This window comes from Podarcis filfolensis, assembly GCF_964270895.1.
Source record: "Podarcis filfolensis genome assembly, chromosome: 15".
Lineage (NCBI taxonomy): Eukaryota > Metazoa > Chordata > Lepidosauria > Squamata > Lacertidae > Podarcis > Podarcis filfolensis.
The window spans coordinates 4258283-4272573 of NC_139618.1; the positions used below are offsets into that span (position 1 = coordinate 4258283).

General features: G+C 45.7%; 2 protein-coding genes across 3 annotated transcripts in view; one reads left to right on the forward strand and one right to left on the reverse strand.

Annotated features, from left to right (window-relative positions):
- PRR11 (proline rich 11) overlaps window positions 1-14291 on the forward strand; it is a 188237-nt gene that overhangs the window by 119768 nt on the left and 54178 nt on the right. The window lies entirely within an intron of this gene.
- Window positions 1-14291, reverse strand: part of TRIM37 (tripartite motif containing 37) — a 39826-nt gene that overhangs the window by 803 nt on the left and 24732 nt on the right. The window contains exons 18-25 of one of the 2 annotated variants that reach the window (XR_014541914.1): window positions 13672-13766; window positions 11737-11937; window positions 9649-9954; window positions 8007-8138; window positions 7395-7581; window positions 6318-6439; window positions 2604-2769; window positions 373-460 (exon numbers count right to left, since the gene is read on the reverse strand). Coding sequence is in view for 1 of the 2 variants with exons in the window: in XM_083587563.1 (XP_083443689.1) it covers window positions 373-460; window positions 2608-2769; window positions 6318-6439; window positions 7395-7581; window positions 8007-8138; window positions 9649-9954; window positions 11737-11937; window positions 13672-13766 (1293 nt within the window). In the remaining variant the exon portion in view is untranslated. The remainder of the gene's footprint in view (window positions 1-372; window positions 461-2603; window positions 2770-6317; window positions 6440-7394; window positions 7582-8006; window positions 8139-9648; window positions 9955-11736; window positions 11938-13671; window positions 13767-14291) is intronic. The other variant, XM_083587563.1, reaches the window with a different exon arrangement.

The following is a 14291-nucleotide window of genomic DNA, read 5'->3' on the forward strand; positions in this document are numbered from 1 at the left end:
AGAATTATGAACAAAAAAGGAGAAAGCAAAGCAAGTAGCTCTCAGAGCAGCCTAATGTCTCCTGCAATAACAATGCAAATAGGCAACTATGTACTGCAATGCTTCAGCAGGATCTCATCCTCCTGGAAAGACAGTTTTTGACAGAAGCATAAAGAGTGAGGAAACCTATCAAGTCTTAAGATGTTACAATATCACCCAGGCAGAAAGTTACTTGTGCCAGAATGGCAGTTTTCTCTGGTAGCTGCCTCACTCCACAGATCCCAAATCCTCATGAAAGTTAATGTATCAAGGGTGACTGAAGTCAGTTGCCACAATGAGGCTTTCAAGTCACACAGAAACCAGTAGCCCAACAGCAGTTCCTTTGCCATTTACCTTGTGCTGCCGTCCTTTCCGGTGGCAAAAGGGAGGTCTTCAGGGCCTGTTTGGTCACCCTCAGGAAAAACCGAGCATAGCTCAAAGGCTGAACACACAAACAACCGGGATTTAGAACACAACACACCAAAAGCAGTTTCAAATAACTTTTTTAAAAAGTAGTAGTAGTATTTTATATAATGCAACCCATATAATGCAAGGCGGGGGGGCTGCTTCTCACACAGCTTTCCCCTGAACATATGATGATGGGAAATACCTGTACTATAACACTGCCACATTGAGCAATGTGCTCACTATACTGTGCTTGCATTGAGTTGCTCAATTTCCAAGATCCCTACACAATATGGGTAGGGGATGTTTGTCCTACTTGCAAGACACTCGAGTGAAGGTCCTCCCACACCATGCAAGAGGCAGCCTTCACGACCATGTGCCCATGCAGGCTGCATCACCAATGTGGTCCTTTCAGTGAAAAGAGAGAGAGTGGTGATGCATGAAGCCTATGCAGTTGCTAAGGCAACCATGCTGTAATAAGAAGGCCCCCACAAATCAACAGAACTGTTGTTGCCTCTTTGGGGGAGTCCTCTCTGCTTCATAACTAGGAACACTGAGGAAGTCAGAGTTTAAATATTGGCATCTTCAGGATCCAAGAGTGTAACTATGATATGTGTGTGTGTGTGTGTGTGTGTGTGTGTGTGTGTGTCAAAACAAAAAAATTTTTTTTCCTTCCAGTAGCACCTTAAAGACCAACTAAGTTAGTTCTTGGTATGAGCTTTCGTGTGCATGCACACTTCTTCAGATACACTGAAACAGAAGTTGCCAGATCCTTCTATATAGTGAGAAGGTGGGGAGGGGTATTACTCAGAAGGGTGGTGGGAATGGGTGGTTGGCAGATAGCTGAGATGAGCCTGTTGACGGCTCTTAACGACTGCAATAGGTCTTACAGGAAAAAGCAAGGGGTGAGAAGGTGAAAAATGGCTTTGTAGAGAGCTGAGGGACACTGTTGGCATTTGATGGCATATACAATGTTAGACGATGAGCAATTAAATAGTCCCGAGATGGTATGTGTGATGTTGTTGGGGCCAGTAATGGTGTTGTCCGGGTGTATGTGGCAGCATACACCAACTTTGCTGCCACATACACCCGGACAACACCATTACTGGCCCCAACAACATCACACATACCATCTCGGGACTATTTAATTGCTCATCGTCTAACATTGTATATGCCATCAAATGCCAACAGTGCCAACAGTGTCCCTCAAATGCCAACAGTGTCCCTCAAATGCCAACAGTGTCCCTCAGCTCTCTATATTGGACAAACAGGCCAAACCTTACGCCAAAGAATAAACAGACATAAATCGGACATCAAGAATCACAAGACAGAGAAACCAGTAGGAGAACACTTCAATCTCCCAGGACATTCTATACAAGATCTCAAAGTAGCTGTATTACTACAAAGGAATTTCAGAAATCGACTGGAAAGAGAAGCTGCTGAATTGCAACTCATTACCAAACTTAAAACCATGGAGAGACCTGGTCTGAACAAAGACATTGGATTCTTATCTCATTATACATGACAAAGCCATTTTTCACCTTCTCACCCCTTGCTTTTTCCTGTAAGACCTATTGCAGTCGTTAAGAGCCGTCAACAGGCTCATCTCAGCTATCTGCCAACCACCCATTCCCACCACCCTTCTGAGTAATACCCCTCCCCACCTTCTCACTATATAGAAGGATCTGGCAACTTCTGTTTCAGTGCATCTGAAGAAGTGTGCATGCACACGAAAGCTCATACCAAGAACTAACTTAGTTGGTCTTTAAGGTGCTACTGGAAGGAAAATTTTTTTTGTTTTGTTTTGACTATGGCAGACCAACACGGCTACCTATCTGTAACTGTGTGTGTGTGTGTGTGTGTGAGTGAGAGAGAGAGTGAGAGAGAGAGAGACTGGCAGATGCAATATTGGGAGTAGCACTAGATAAGAACCATCAGTACAAAATCAGAAGCTCACAGAACTAGGAAAAACAAAAGTATTTGCAACGTATAGGCCAACCACCCTTGGCCTGTGCCCTTCCGATGTTTTGAACTATAACTTCCATCAGCTCCAACCAGCACTGGCTGGAGCTGATGGGAGTTGTAGTCTGAAACATCTGGAAGGTCCCAGGTGGGAAGACAGTTGACCTAGATGCTGAGGCTTTTACCCAGCCCTGATCCCTGTCCGACAGCCTCCTTACCTACCGTCACTTGAAGGCTGGGACTGGAAAGCCTGGCTGAAGACATCTGGAGCGGCACTGGCAGCTTCCCCATCCTCCTGCTCTTCATTCTCTGTGTCGCATTCAATGTCACTGTCACTGCTCATGCCTGGCAGGAGGTGAAGGATGTGCTTCTGGCAAAGCCCAGCTGCACACAGCAAGGAGGAGGAGAGATTGCTGAGGCTCTAGAAACTGCTCTCAAAAAAAGCACCAACAGCTTCAGTCTCTTCCCTGAGAACTGCAATCTAGATCTAAAAAACACTCAAGCATCCCAGCCTTGTTGGCCCAGAAAGCAACATGGAGCCTTGGAAAGAGAATAAAAGCATTCTCTCAGAGGTTAACACCTCCTATGGAGTGACGTGGTGGGGGGAGACTTGATGAACAGGAAGAACCAGCATCACAGGAAATTATTGAAGAGCTGAAGCACCACAGTTCGTTTACACTCTTTGAGACAATACAATTAACAAAAGAAGTTCCACATTTTAATGGGCAGTGGCTGAAATCTTCAGCAAGATTCCAAAACTGGCCACCCAGAATTGTGAGAGCTGAATAAGCAGAGTTAGGCAGTCAAGTCAAAAGATGACGCTGCAGCAAACCCACTGCCTCAGGGGACTCAGAGCAGAGTCTCAGAGCAGTTCCTCATCCTCAAGCAGAGCAGGATATTCAGATTCACCCTGGATAAGGCCCAAGTTTTTGTTTGGGTACTTCTCTTTAGCAATGGAAACCTGTTTCCTCTCAAGATCTGCATTCCCATGGGGGTAAACTGGGAGACAGGGATGCATCAGCCCTTTGAGCCACAAGTTCGATGACCCTAGGAAGGCTAACCTAGTTAAAACCTTAGAAAGGACTCTTTATGACAAATGTTACTGTCTCACTTCTAGTTATATTTCAACACTTTTTGAAAATTAGTTTTTAAAGCTCTGATCCCTGTCCTATGGCCCCAGGATGGTTTACAGCAGGGGTCGGCAAGGTTTACCTCACCTGGGCCAGTTCACTCCCGCAGAGATCGCTCCGTGGGCCAGATTGTGTCTGCACAGATGCAATTTCCGGCATCTGCGCAGGCGCGATTTCTGGCGCCATGAACGTGAGTCTCTGCTCCACCCATTTAGTGCAGCATGCGGGGACTCGCTGAGTGGGCAGCTTGGTTCAGGGGTGACTCGTGGGCCGTTTAAACGACCCCCGTGGGCCACTTGTGGCCCATAGGCCGCAGGTTGCCGACCCTTGGTTTACAGAGTTCAAACAAAGAATACAATACAGTATTAATACTTAATGCAGCTTTGTATTATATAAGAGGGGTTTCTATTGTCATGAACTTACCACTTTCTAGTAAGGTTTGGTTTGAGTGTAGCAATTCTAGGACCTATTAGGATGTTCTACTCCTGGAGACTTACGGAATCTGATGCCTGAGTGCTCTAAAGGATTTTTCAGCATCAATACCTGAGTGCTACCCCTCTGATGTGTATTTCCTCAGGAGTAGGACTTCCAAATATGACCAGATCATTTCCCCAGTAGAAATTTTGAAGTCTCCATGTCCTGACTCCACTGGTCAATGGGAGCAGCACCCATCACTAGATAGATGCCTGGTTCCATCTGAACAGAAGAAACCTTAGAGGAAGTCCAGTGTTCTCCATTTTGCTTCCTTCCTAGTTTCCAATTCTGAGTCATTTTTGTTACCAACTTTCAAACGTGTGGGCAACTACGTGTTGTCTCTAGTTTTTTTGTGTTTTTTAATGAAAGCTATAATTTTAACAAGAATTCCACATGGCCTGGACTGGCTGACAGGTTATATATATTCCTTTTCCACTATATGTTAAGCTTCCATGTCTGCTACAAACAATCGTCAGTGCACTAAAAAGTAAAACCCACTGACATCAATTTAACTTGTTCGGAAGTTCGCATGTTGAGGACTGGACTGTTAGCCACATGTTGTTTTCACTGCAGACCAACGTAATCTCTTTTTTACTCTTACTTCAGTAAATCCACCTAATGATAGTCTTTGCTTCCACTATTTAAGCTGCTTTTTGCAGTTGGTAGCCAGCCAGCCAGCATGCCCTCTTGCCACCAGCAGCACATCCGTGAATCACTGTTTTTCTAAAAGCTCCAAAGTCAAAACGTTATCTATATTTAGCAGCTGAAGGCAGCGCCGTAACCTCCTTAAGCAGGTTCACACCACCCAGCTTCTCCAAGTGCTACCCTGCAAATCAGGACACTTTTCCAGATCACAGAGAGGCTGTAAAGCACACCTGGGGAGTTTCAACAGAAGGGCCAAGGTGCTGTAGGGCTTCTGCCAAGCAGCTCCATTTAGGAAGGTACTCCCCGTTTCACATACAAAGAGAACCTAAACGTCAGAGTGAGGTTTCCCCAGCTCAGAGCATCACACTACAACATCAGGCTCCCAATTAACTTTGTCCTTGAGTATTAACAGAGAACTGCCAACATTCTCCGTCTCCATGGCTACAAAAAGACAAACCAAAAGGGTTCTGCTGCTTCCAATTCCCTTAACAAAAGGAAATAAGAAGGAACGGGGTTTTCCATAATGCAGGTTTTAAAAAACCCAATAAATTAGTGTGTCTGCCTTCTTCCTGCTGCCTCCTACGACAGCCAAACTGCAAAGCAGAGTGACTAAGAAGGAATTTCAGCCTGATGTCAGACACGCCTCCTGCAACACCTACGCAAGACTGCCCTGCGCAGATAACGGTGGTGGATGCTGGCACCTTAGTGCCGTCACACATTGAAATTCAAATGCCTGCAGGGGTAGAAGGCAGAGCTTTGCAAGAAAAGTGTGAGTGGCAGGGGGTGGGTGGGGAGACCTTCTAAATGAACAACCTACTCCCTGCCCCAGGGTGGCCTCTTGTTTCCATAGGGAAAAGCAAAGTCTTCCCCACTGCTGCTAAGCTTGCTTTAGATCACATTCTAAAGATGCATAAGAACCCCAACTAAGCCACAATCATTGCCAAGAGGACCTCACAGCAACCTCAGCCCACTGCTCAAGAGAGATAAACAGCCCCTTTGCTCATTAGCACAACCTCCTTCTGTGAGGCAAGCCACTTATTCCAGTTTCACAGATGGAAGAGCCGAGGTGAGAGATGGAAAATGTTTCCCAGAGGCAACCCACTGACTGCATGGCTACGGCAGAGACCTGTTCTGCATTCTGTTGAGGTACACACCTGACCTTCAAAGCACTGCTCTGGATACTCCTGTTGCTGAATGGCTAGACCCACTTGGTGCCCTCCAGATGTCATTGGACTACAACTCCTACAGTTTACTCAGACAGGAAGAAGGTCCTCCAAGGATCCAAGAACAGGGGCAGATTGAACCAGGAGCCTCCTGGATATAGAAGGCATGCTAATACAGGCTCTCTTTGCACTGGCTAACAACACATTAGAGCCCTGCATGGAAGGTAAGTAACCAAGTCCCTCTGCACCTCAGACCACTAACTTAACCCCAACCCCAAGCAAGCTACCGAGTACAGCTTGGCTTTCCAGCTAGTGATTTGCAAGATTCCAAACGTGTGGAATAGTAAGAGAAGAAAGTTCAGTAGAAGACTCTTTGTATCGACAACCACAGTTGCTTCTTTAGATTCACAATACTTGAACCTGCAAGGTTACTGAGTCCTCAATGCATGTGAAGAGACATTTCTGTTTTTTTAGTTACTGGGCCCGTTTCCCTGCAAAACCGAAACAGCCTTGGGTTTACCTTCTTCTGCCCCTGCTGCTGAGGCTCCCTCAGAGAGCACCACCTGCAGCTCTCCAGCCTCCGTGTTGTTTTCTAAGTCAGCAGGCTCTGTTGTTTCCACGCGGCATCTATTTGAATTGGGTCTAAGAGGAAGAGGCAGGGCAGGTTTTACAAAGCAGCCAAGGACATTCAGTGCTAAGCTAGTACTGCCAAGAAGCTCAAGCTTTTGTTATTTAAAAAGGCACTTGGTTGCTGGGGTTAAACTGAAATCATGCAGACAACAACTACCAAGTCTAGAAGGTCAAGTCTCCATGCCCAAACTTTTACGTAAGAAAGTAAGGAGAACAGAAGAACTCTGCCAGGTCAGGCAAATGGCCCATCCAGCATCCTGTTCGCACAGAGGCCAAGTGGATGCCTGTGGAAAGGCTGCAAACAGGACCTGAGTGCAACAACACTTTCCCAGCTTGTGATTCCAGCAACTGGGACTCCAGCCTGGAGGCACATTTGGAAGTTGTAAGAAACCTTCATAGGCACCCCAAAATATCAATTTCCCAGAATAAAAAGTGGCTATGTTCAGAACCCCCCATTCCAAACAGGTAACCCACCTAAATAACCCCCCAAAAAGATAAAAAAGCAGTCACCCGTGCAATCTGAACAAACAATAAAAAATTGGGAGGGGCAGGGGACCCTGCCAGGCACCAAAGGAGCGCCTGAGGGTGCCATGGTACCTACAGACAACAATTTGAGGCCCCAAAGCCTTACATGGCTATCAGTCTTTTACAAAGGACCACCCACCATATTGCCCCTCTGCAAATACTCCCCTGTCAAGCACACTACTTCAGCCATCATTTTCAAGTAAAGCGGGCACATGCCAGAGAAAACATGGGCTACTTTTAATATATGGTGGTTTTCTGGTGCAGGTCAATTTATTATATATGTAGCATTAACTACTGAGCATCTCCCAACAGTGAAAAGCAGAGGATGGGAAAGAGAGGGACCCCAAGTTGAGAAATATGCTACAAAAGCCACAAGGTGAGAATAAAATGATGTTCTTTTCTTTGAAGCCACAAACAGGCTAACTGAGCAACACAAACTTACCCCACAGCAGTTATTTTCCTGGCCTTTTCCACAGGCATTATGCCATTTAAGCCACACGCACCCACATCAGAATCTGAGACTTCACACTGCCTGTCTTCGGGCTTAGACAATGGCTCTGAGGCACAGCCGTTGGTCAAGGACCTGGGGGAGCCATGCCTACTGCTGGGCTTTGGGTTTCCCAGGCAACCTATGGAAAGGCAAGGCAAGTGTGTCACATGGCCACCCAGGCTATAACAATGGGATCCCAATGTTGCAGCACACAATCCATACTTTGGAAAATACTGTATATTGTCAAGCCTGGATACTTTGGGTGGTTTGGTTTGTGAACAACTTTCTATCGCAAGGGTAGACATTGGGGTCTCCTCCATACGTCACTGGACTTCAACACCCATCAGCCCCAGCCAGCATGGCCAATGGTCAGGGATGATGGAGTCTGGAGAACACCATGTTGGCTACCCCTGCTCTATTGTAAGGTCTATTAACAGCAATTTGGAATCTCAATATGCAGTAGTTACCAGGGAAATATCTCTCTCTCTCTCTCTCTCTCTCTCTCTCTCTCTCTCTCTCTCTCACACACACACACACACACACACACACACAACCTGTTTATACCTTCAGAGGAAATCTGACAATCTCCCTTCAAGTGAAGATTTCCATCCCCACAATCCATTGCTCTTCGCAGAGACAAACTCCCTGCTGCTCCACTTCGGCTAGCTTTGCTTGAATGAATTTTCTTATTTGTGGCTGCAAAATTTAGAAAAGGAAACCTACATTTAAAATAACCAGCATTAAAAAACAAAAAATAACAAAGATATGCCAACTAATATTACCATTATCACATCTTTCAGTAATGACTCTGAAAATGAGGGTGACATCCCACTTGCCCCCCAGGGAGATGGGACTTTCCCTTTCTTTGGGTAAACCTCCCCACATGCCTTTCTCATTCTGCAAGTTTTATTACTCTCCATCATTGAAAACTGCTGCTACAACGGAAGTTATTTAGTATCTAAACCAGAGCACCTCAAAGCACATCTGTCACCTAAACTGATTAAAAGCTTCGTAATTCCAGTTCTGGGGATGGGAGATCACATAGCATCTAGTGGGGGCACAGCTCGGTGGGAGCACGTGCATTGAATGCAGAAGGTTCAGTTTCTGGTGTCTAGCTAAAAGCATATTCTGGAAGCACAGATAGGAAAGACCTGTCTCTGCTGGAGACCCTGGAGAACTACTGTTAGAGTAGATAATATTCAGCTATTGAGATGAGGGGCCTGACCCAGGGTAAGGAAGCAGCCTACGATCCTTAGGTACATGAAGAGGCTCCTACTTAATTGTTATTAAGAACTCTCTACCCAGTAGACCCGCTGAAATCCTGTTATCTTGCTGTGTAAGCAATGATTCTTCATACATTAGTTAAATTATCTCTATCCTCAATACAAATGAGAAAGCAGAGAGTAAAGGAAGAAGTCCCTTTCGGCTCCTCTGTCTGTTCTCTTATTATGTAAATGAACCTGTTTGCATCAACTTTTATTGGTCTGTGACTGTAATAAATCAAATCAATCTATTGAAGGTTTTGCTTCATTTAAATTCTAATGAATTATTTCTACACCAGGCCTGCCTGCTGCAGTCTATCAAGCAGAACACAGCTTCCCGGCAGCTTAATAACCCTCCTGATCTTTCAACCTACACAACTGCAGCATCATGGAATGCGCCTGGAGAAAGCCACAATAGGCTCAGGCATGTGCCGGGCTTGGTAGATCAAGTTATGCAGGCCTGCTCTGCCCTGTGTGAAGCACCAGAAACACACCACATGAGGAACCTCATCTGAAAGTCTTTTTTTGGATTGTTTCAACACTTGCATGTTTCAACACTCCCCAGGGCTGGAATTCTTAGAATCCCAGGAGGCCACTAACTTGAGTAAAAACAACCCTCAAGAGAACCACCATCATGGTGGCTGCTTTGGCAAGAGCTGTTTAACATTCACAGTACAGGCGCAGTCGGTTTGAAATTGGATCAGAAAACTATATAGGCTTCCAAGCTGCTGGACATGTAAATCCACGAATCAAAATGTCTGGCTGGAAAGGTTTATTAAAAACCATTCCAATGGAACCATGAGTGCGTGCTATCAGCTTCTTTTGCCACCTTCAGAGTAGGTGCACTCACAGCTAAGCTATAGAAAGGCTGCATACTTCTGTTCTCAAGCAGACAGACCCCATTCTGCAAAAAAAGGGACAATTAAGCCCCCTTCCCCACTTACAATTCCGTATGTAGCAGCTAGAGAGGGATGATTTTGTCAGCAGTTCCCTCCCAAGTTCTTGCAGCTTGTTGTAGCTCTCCGTCCCACAAGTAGCCAAGGTTCCCTGGTCACCAGAAAACGAGTAAGCGGTTGGCCCATCAGAAGCATTGCTGCTCCGGACCTCCGACAGCTGGTTCTTCACATCTGACATTTTACTGCGGACTTCGGCCATCTGGCTTTTCAACCTCTTCAGCATCTTCAAGTCTGGCGGAACACGCCACATGGCCTGGTGCCTCCGCTGATCCCTCTCTTTGAGAGAATAGGATGCTTGACAGAGAGGAAATGGAGGAAAAAAGTTAGAAGCCCAGCAAGACAATGTCTATAGACAGAGAGCAAATACCTGGGCCTTGCACCGTGGAAGACGCCTTTTCTGCTCCCCAGCTAGTTTCACAATCACAGAGCCCATGATTTCATTCTGTTGGCTGTTCTGTGTACACCACACATAATGGCAACTACAGAACCAGCACAAACCATGCAGTCTGCACAGCAGAAGTGAATGCGGTTGGAAACCAATCAGATGTGGCCATGCGGGGACATCAGTGAAGGCAAACTGAAGCAGCACTGCCTTCGCTCAGAAGCTCTGGGTTCTGCTCAGAATGTGCATCTGGATATACATCAGAATGCTCATTTAAGTCCTTAAATCTGCTGCAGTTATCCCAGCTGCATTCCAACAAGAAACGATAAAATTCATCCGATCTCTTCCTCTGCCCACTCAAACAGTCACAACACACGTACCATGAAACATGGCGATGGAAACGGCAGTAAAGTTCGCTCCCCATCATCTCACTCCTAGCTGAAATTTAGAGCTCCCTTGTCAGTGGCCACCTTGTCATTATCCCCCTGCCTAAGAATCTGGATAACTTCACAAGCCACTTAGCCACCTCTCTTTCTACTGATAACATGAATCCTGCTTAATTTTGCCAGACTGTAGCAGTCAAGTTCTGTTCCAGCCTGCCTCTCTCTCTCTCTCTCTCTCTCTCTCTCTCTCTCTCTCTCTTCCTATCTTTAGAGCTGACAGTACAAGAGGTGTTGCTATGGAAAGAAGAAAAAGTGTGTGTGTGTGTGTGTGTGTGTGTGTGTGTGTGTGTGTGTGTACCAGATGGATCATCATTTTATCCTCTGCTCTCTAAAGTCAACAAAATGGTTGCTTCAAAGTGACCTGAAATCAGGTATCAGTGGCTCCAGGCCAATTAACTCCAAACAAAATAAAAACATTAAAGTTTGACCTTCACTGGTTTGTAGCAACAAAAAGACATGTATGGTTAGGTCACCTTTCCTCTGGCACGTGCCCAGTTAAGGCTAAGATACATCTCCAGTGTTTGAAAGACAGATGAAAATATGGCAAACATGGCTGGTTTGCCCTAAGATCATGCCTGCCTCTCTAAGAGCTCAGATGGGCCATGGACTGAGGACTGCAGGCATCTTAAACAACACCTAGGAGAAGCATCTGCAGCAGTAAGTATGCTACTAAAGGAAAACAGAACTGGAATGTATTATTAGAGAATTCTTAGGCTGGACAACAACAGTAAGTTATGTGGACAACACTGGATAAAAACCCGAAGATTACGCCAAATGCCTACATCCAACCTCATGCACACCCCCTTGGTTGTCTTCAGGGTTCAGGTTCGGGTTCAGCTTTCTCCAAACCGGTGCCCTCCAAATATTTTAAACTCCAACTCCCATCATCCCTGACCACTGGCCATGAAGGCTGAAGCTGATGGAAGTTATGGTCTAAAACATCTTAGCAGATGAGGATGGGCAGAACTGAGGTTGGGGAAAACTAGTGCAGACTATAAATCCTTCCCAGAAAGAGACCCTATGTGACAGACACAAACCTAGCATTGCACGGCTTTAGCAGCCAATTCCAAGACACACAAAGGTTTTGACTTAAACACACAACTGGATGATTGAAGTACATTCTGTTGCTTCACATTAAAAACCATTCCAAGCATAGCAAAGCAATTTGAACAGGAAACCATTCAGAAACCTCCATCCTGTTAATGCTGTTGATTGGAAGATGGGGGGGCGGGGCAGGTTCCATCCACTCACCTCTGTTCTGCAGCAGTGAAGCAGGAGGGCGCGGCTGTAGGCCCCACAGGTTTTCCATCCCATTCCTGTCCTTCAGGTCCAACAGGTGAATTAAAATCAAAGGGTCTATGTCAAGTAAGCTGCTACTGGCTGAAGAGCCTAGTGCGCTTCCTCCCCTCCTGGACATGCGGCTGCTTGCAGTGGGATAGCCGTGGCTCCCACCTGGAAGGAGGAGAAGAATGCTTAGTGTTTCTATAACGCTTTAAGAATGTCCAAAGCACTTCACATTCAGCAGTGGAGGCCTTCTCAAGTCAGGGGTGGCTGCTGTCCATTGGGACTGGTGAGATGGAAGGCAGAGAGACCAACAGGAGAAGAGTAGTAGAAGAAGAGGAGTTTGGATTTGATATCCCGCCTTATCACTACCCGAAGGAGTCTCAAAGCGGCTAACAATCTCCTTTCCCTTCCTCCCCCACAACAAACACTCTGTGAGGCTGAGAGACTTCAGAGAGAAGTGTGACTGGCCCAAGGTCACCCAGCAGCTGCATGTGGTGGAGCGGAGACGCAAACCCGGTTCACCAGATTACGAGTCTACTGCTCTTAACCACTACACCACACTGGCTCTAATAGTTCTAATTTTGTTCCCACCTTTCTCCCTGCTTTGTTGTACAAGGGCAACGCTAAGGAGGAGGAGGCCGACAGGCAACACCACTCCCTGGACTGGTTGTAAGTAAGAAGGCAGGCAGGTGGAGGCTGGCTGAGGGCAGTTTGAGGTTGGTGGGGCAGTGCCCCGTCCGCTGCAGTTGCCAACTCCTACACTCTCAAATAGCTAATTCAGTATGTGTGTCTAACAAGATTGTAGCCAGAATACTCTTGGTGCAAAAGTCTGTGCCGGGAAACAGTGTATCTAGTTGCCAGCTGTAAGTTAGTTGAATGGGGAAAATAAACACCCATATAAAAACCCACTAAGGGGCTCTGGCAAAGCAGGTGATTAAGAACACGCAATTAGCAAAATTGGAGATTCCTCAGAATTGAGTGGGTTAGAGACAGACACCAGTGAGGGAGGATTTTACAGACAGCAAACACTTTTAAAAAGAGAAGGCTAGGGAACACAATCAATCACTTAGTTCTGCAGACATTATGCCTCCACCTCTGTTCCTGTAAAGGGGGTGGTATTAATCAGCTAAATATGAATTAATTTCCTGGCTCAGAAGGAATTCTAACAGAGGTATAATTTAACTGTCGTATGCCAGTGATTGCTATCTGAGCCACAATAGGATTTAGACAGTTATAAGGAGAACTGCAATACAACACCATCAACGCTTCCCTCCCAACAGGATAATTGACAGATCTTTGCTAGAACTGGTATCTTAAGTGCTTATTTAAAAAGAAACCTTCCAAGAGCTTTCAAAATCCCAGCCGCAGATAAAGAATCTGTGTCTGAATTAGTCAAATGTATAGGCACTATTCCCTTGGACTCCTCTCCACTTGATACTTGAGAGGTTCACACATTTCATCCCTACCTCACCCCAGTAAGGAAGCTTATGCAGTAAGATCACACTGTTTAAGATAAAGTGTCAACACTCCCAAGGGAAAAGGAAAATGAGTAAAAGGCAAAAGAGGAAATCAACCACTGGCTCTACTTAAGAGTACTTTTTTTCTTTTCTTTTTAAAAAAGAAGACTGGGAAGCGTCAGCACTCCATTGATGCGTTTTTTAAAAGCCCTTAAGGAAATTCAGCTGCAAGCCTCCCATGACTGTGAGCCAATGGGAAGACTGCCCTACATTGCAATAATCTCCACATACGGTACATGATGCAGCAGTTCCAAAAATAGAAAATCCTGCAGAATACACAGCTCTGCGTTGACTCTGACGTGGCAGTGAGAGAACAAGGAGAAGGATGGAAAGCAGGCTCCGTATACTAAGATGCAGTTTAATGGAAAAAGGGTCCCATTCATACCCGAGGCACCTGCTGCGGCAGAAGCTGCCTCCTCCACAATATCTCCTTCCTCCAGCTCCATGTTGTGATTGTATTCCACATCATTTTCCCCAGACCTAAGAAACAAATTGAACAAAAACAAAGAGCTCCTTTGAAGCCTTTGTTCTGAAAAATCACTTGTGCTTAAAAGAATTTCATAGATTTTAAACTGCACAGATTAGCAAATTCATTGTTATGGGATAAAACCACTCTTTCACACATGTACTTACAACACTCAAGTACTGCATCTAAGGCTCAGTCTATATATGCAGCAGAATGAAGCAGCAGAGCCCCAGGGTGCTGGAATGGATTCTACCCCTTCAGCTACTTCAATACTCCCTACAAGGTAGTGTATCCAAAAGGTTCTAGCTTTGCTACTTTTCTCCTTACAGGAAGATTTGTTTTTTCTACCCTTTAACATTTCCATTTCCGCAACAGAATTCCCCCATCTTCTCCCCCTGCACCCTCCCCAAATCTGTTCTAGATAGCTTGGGCAACCCCCAGAACAGATTTTAGGGGGCACATAGGGAGAGGAGATGGAGGGCAAGTTCAACTGCATGGCCACAAGTGTGTTAAATATCCACTTTCACTCTGAAGTGGTA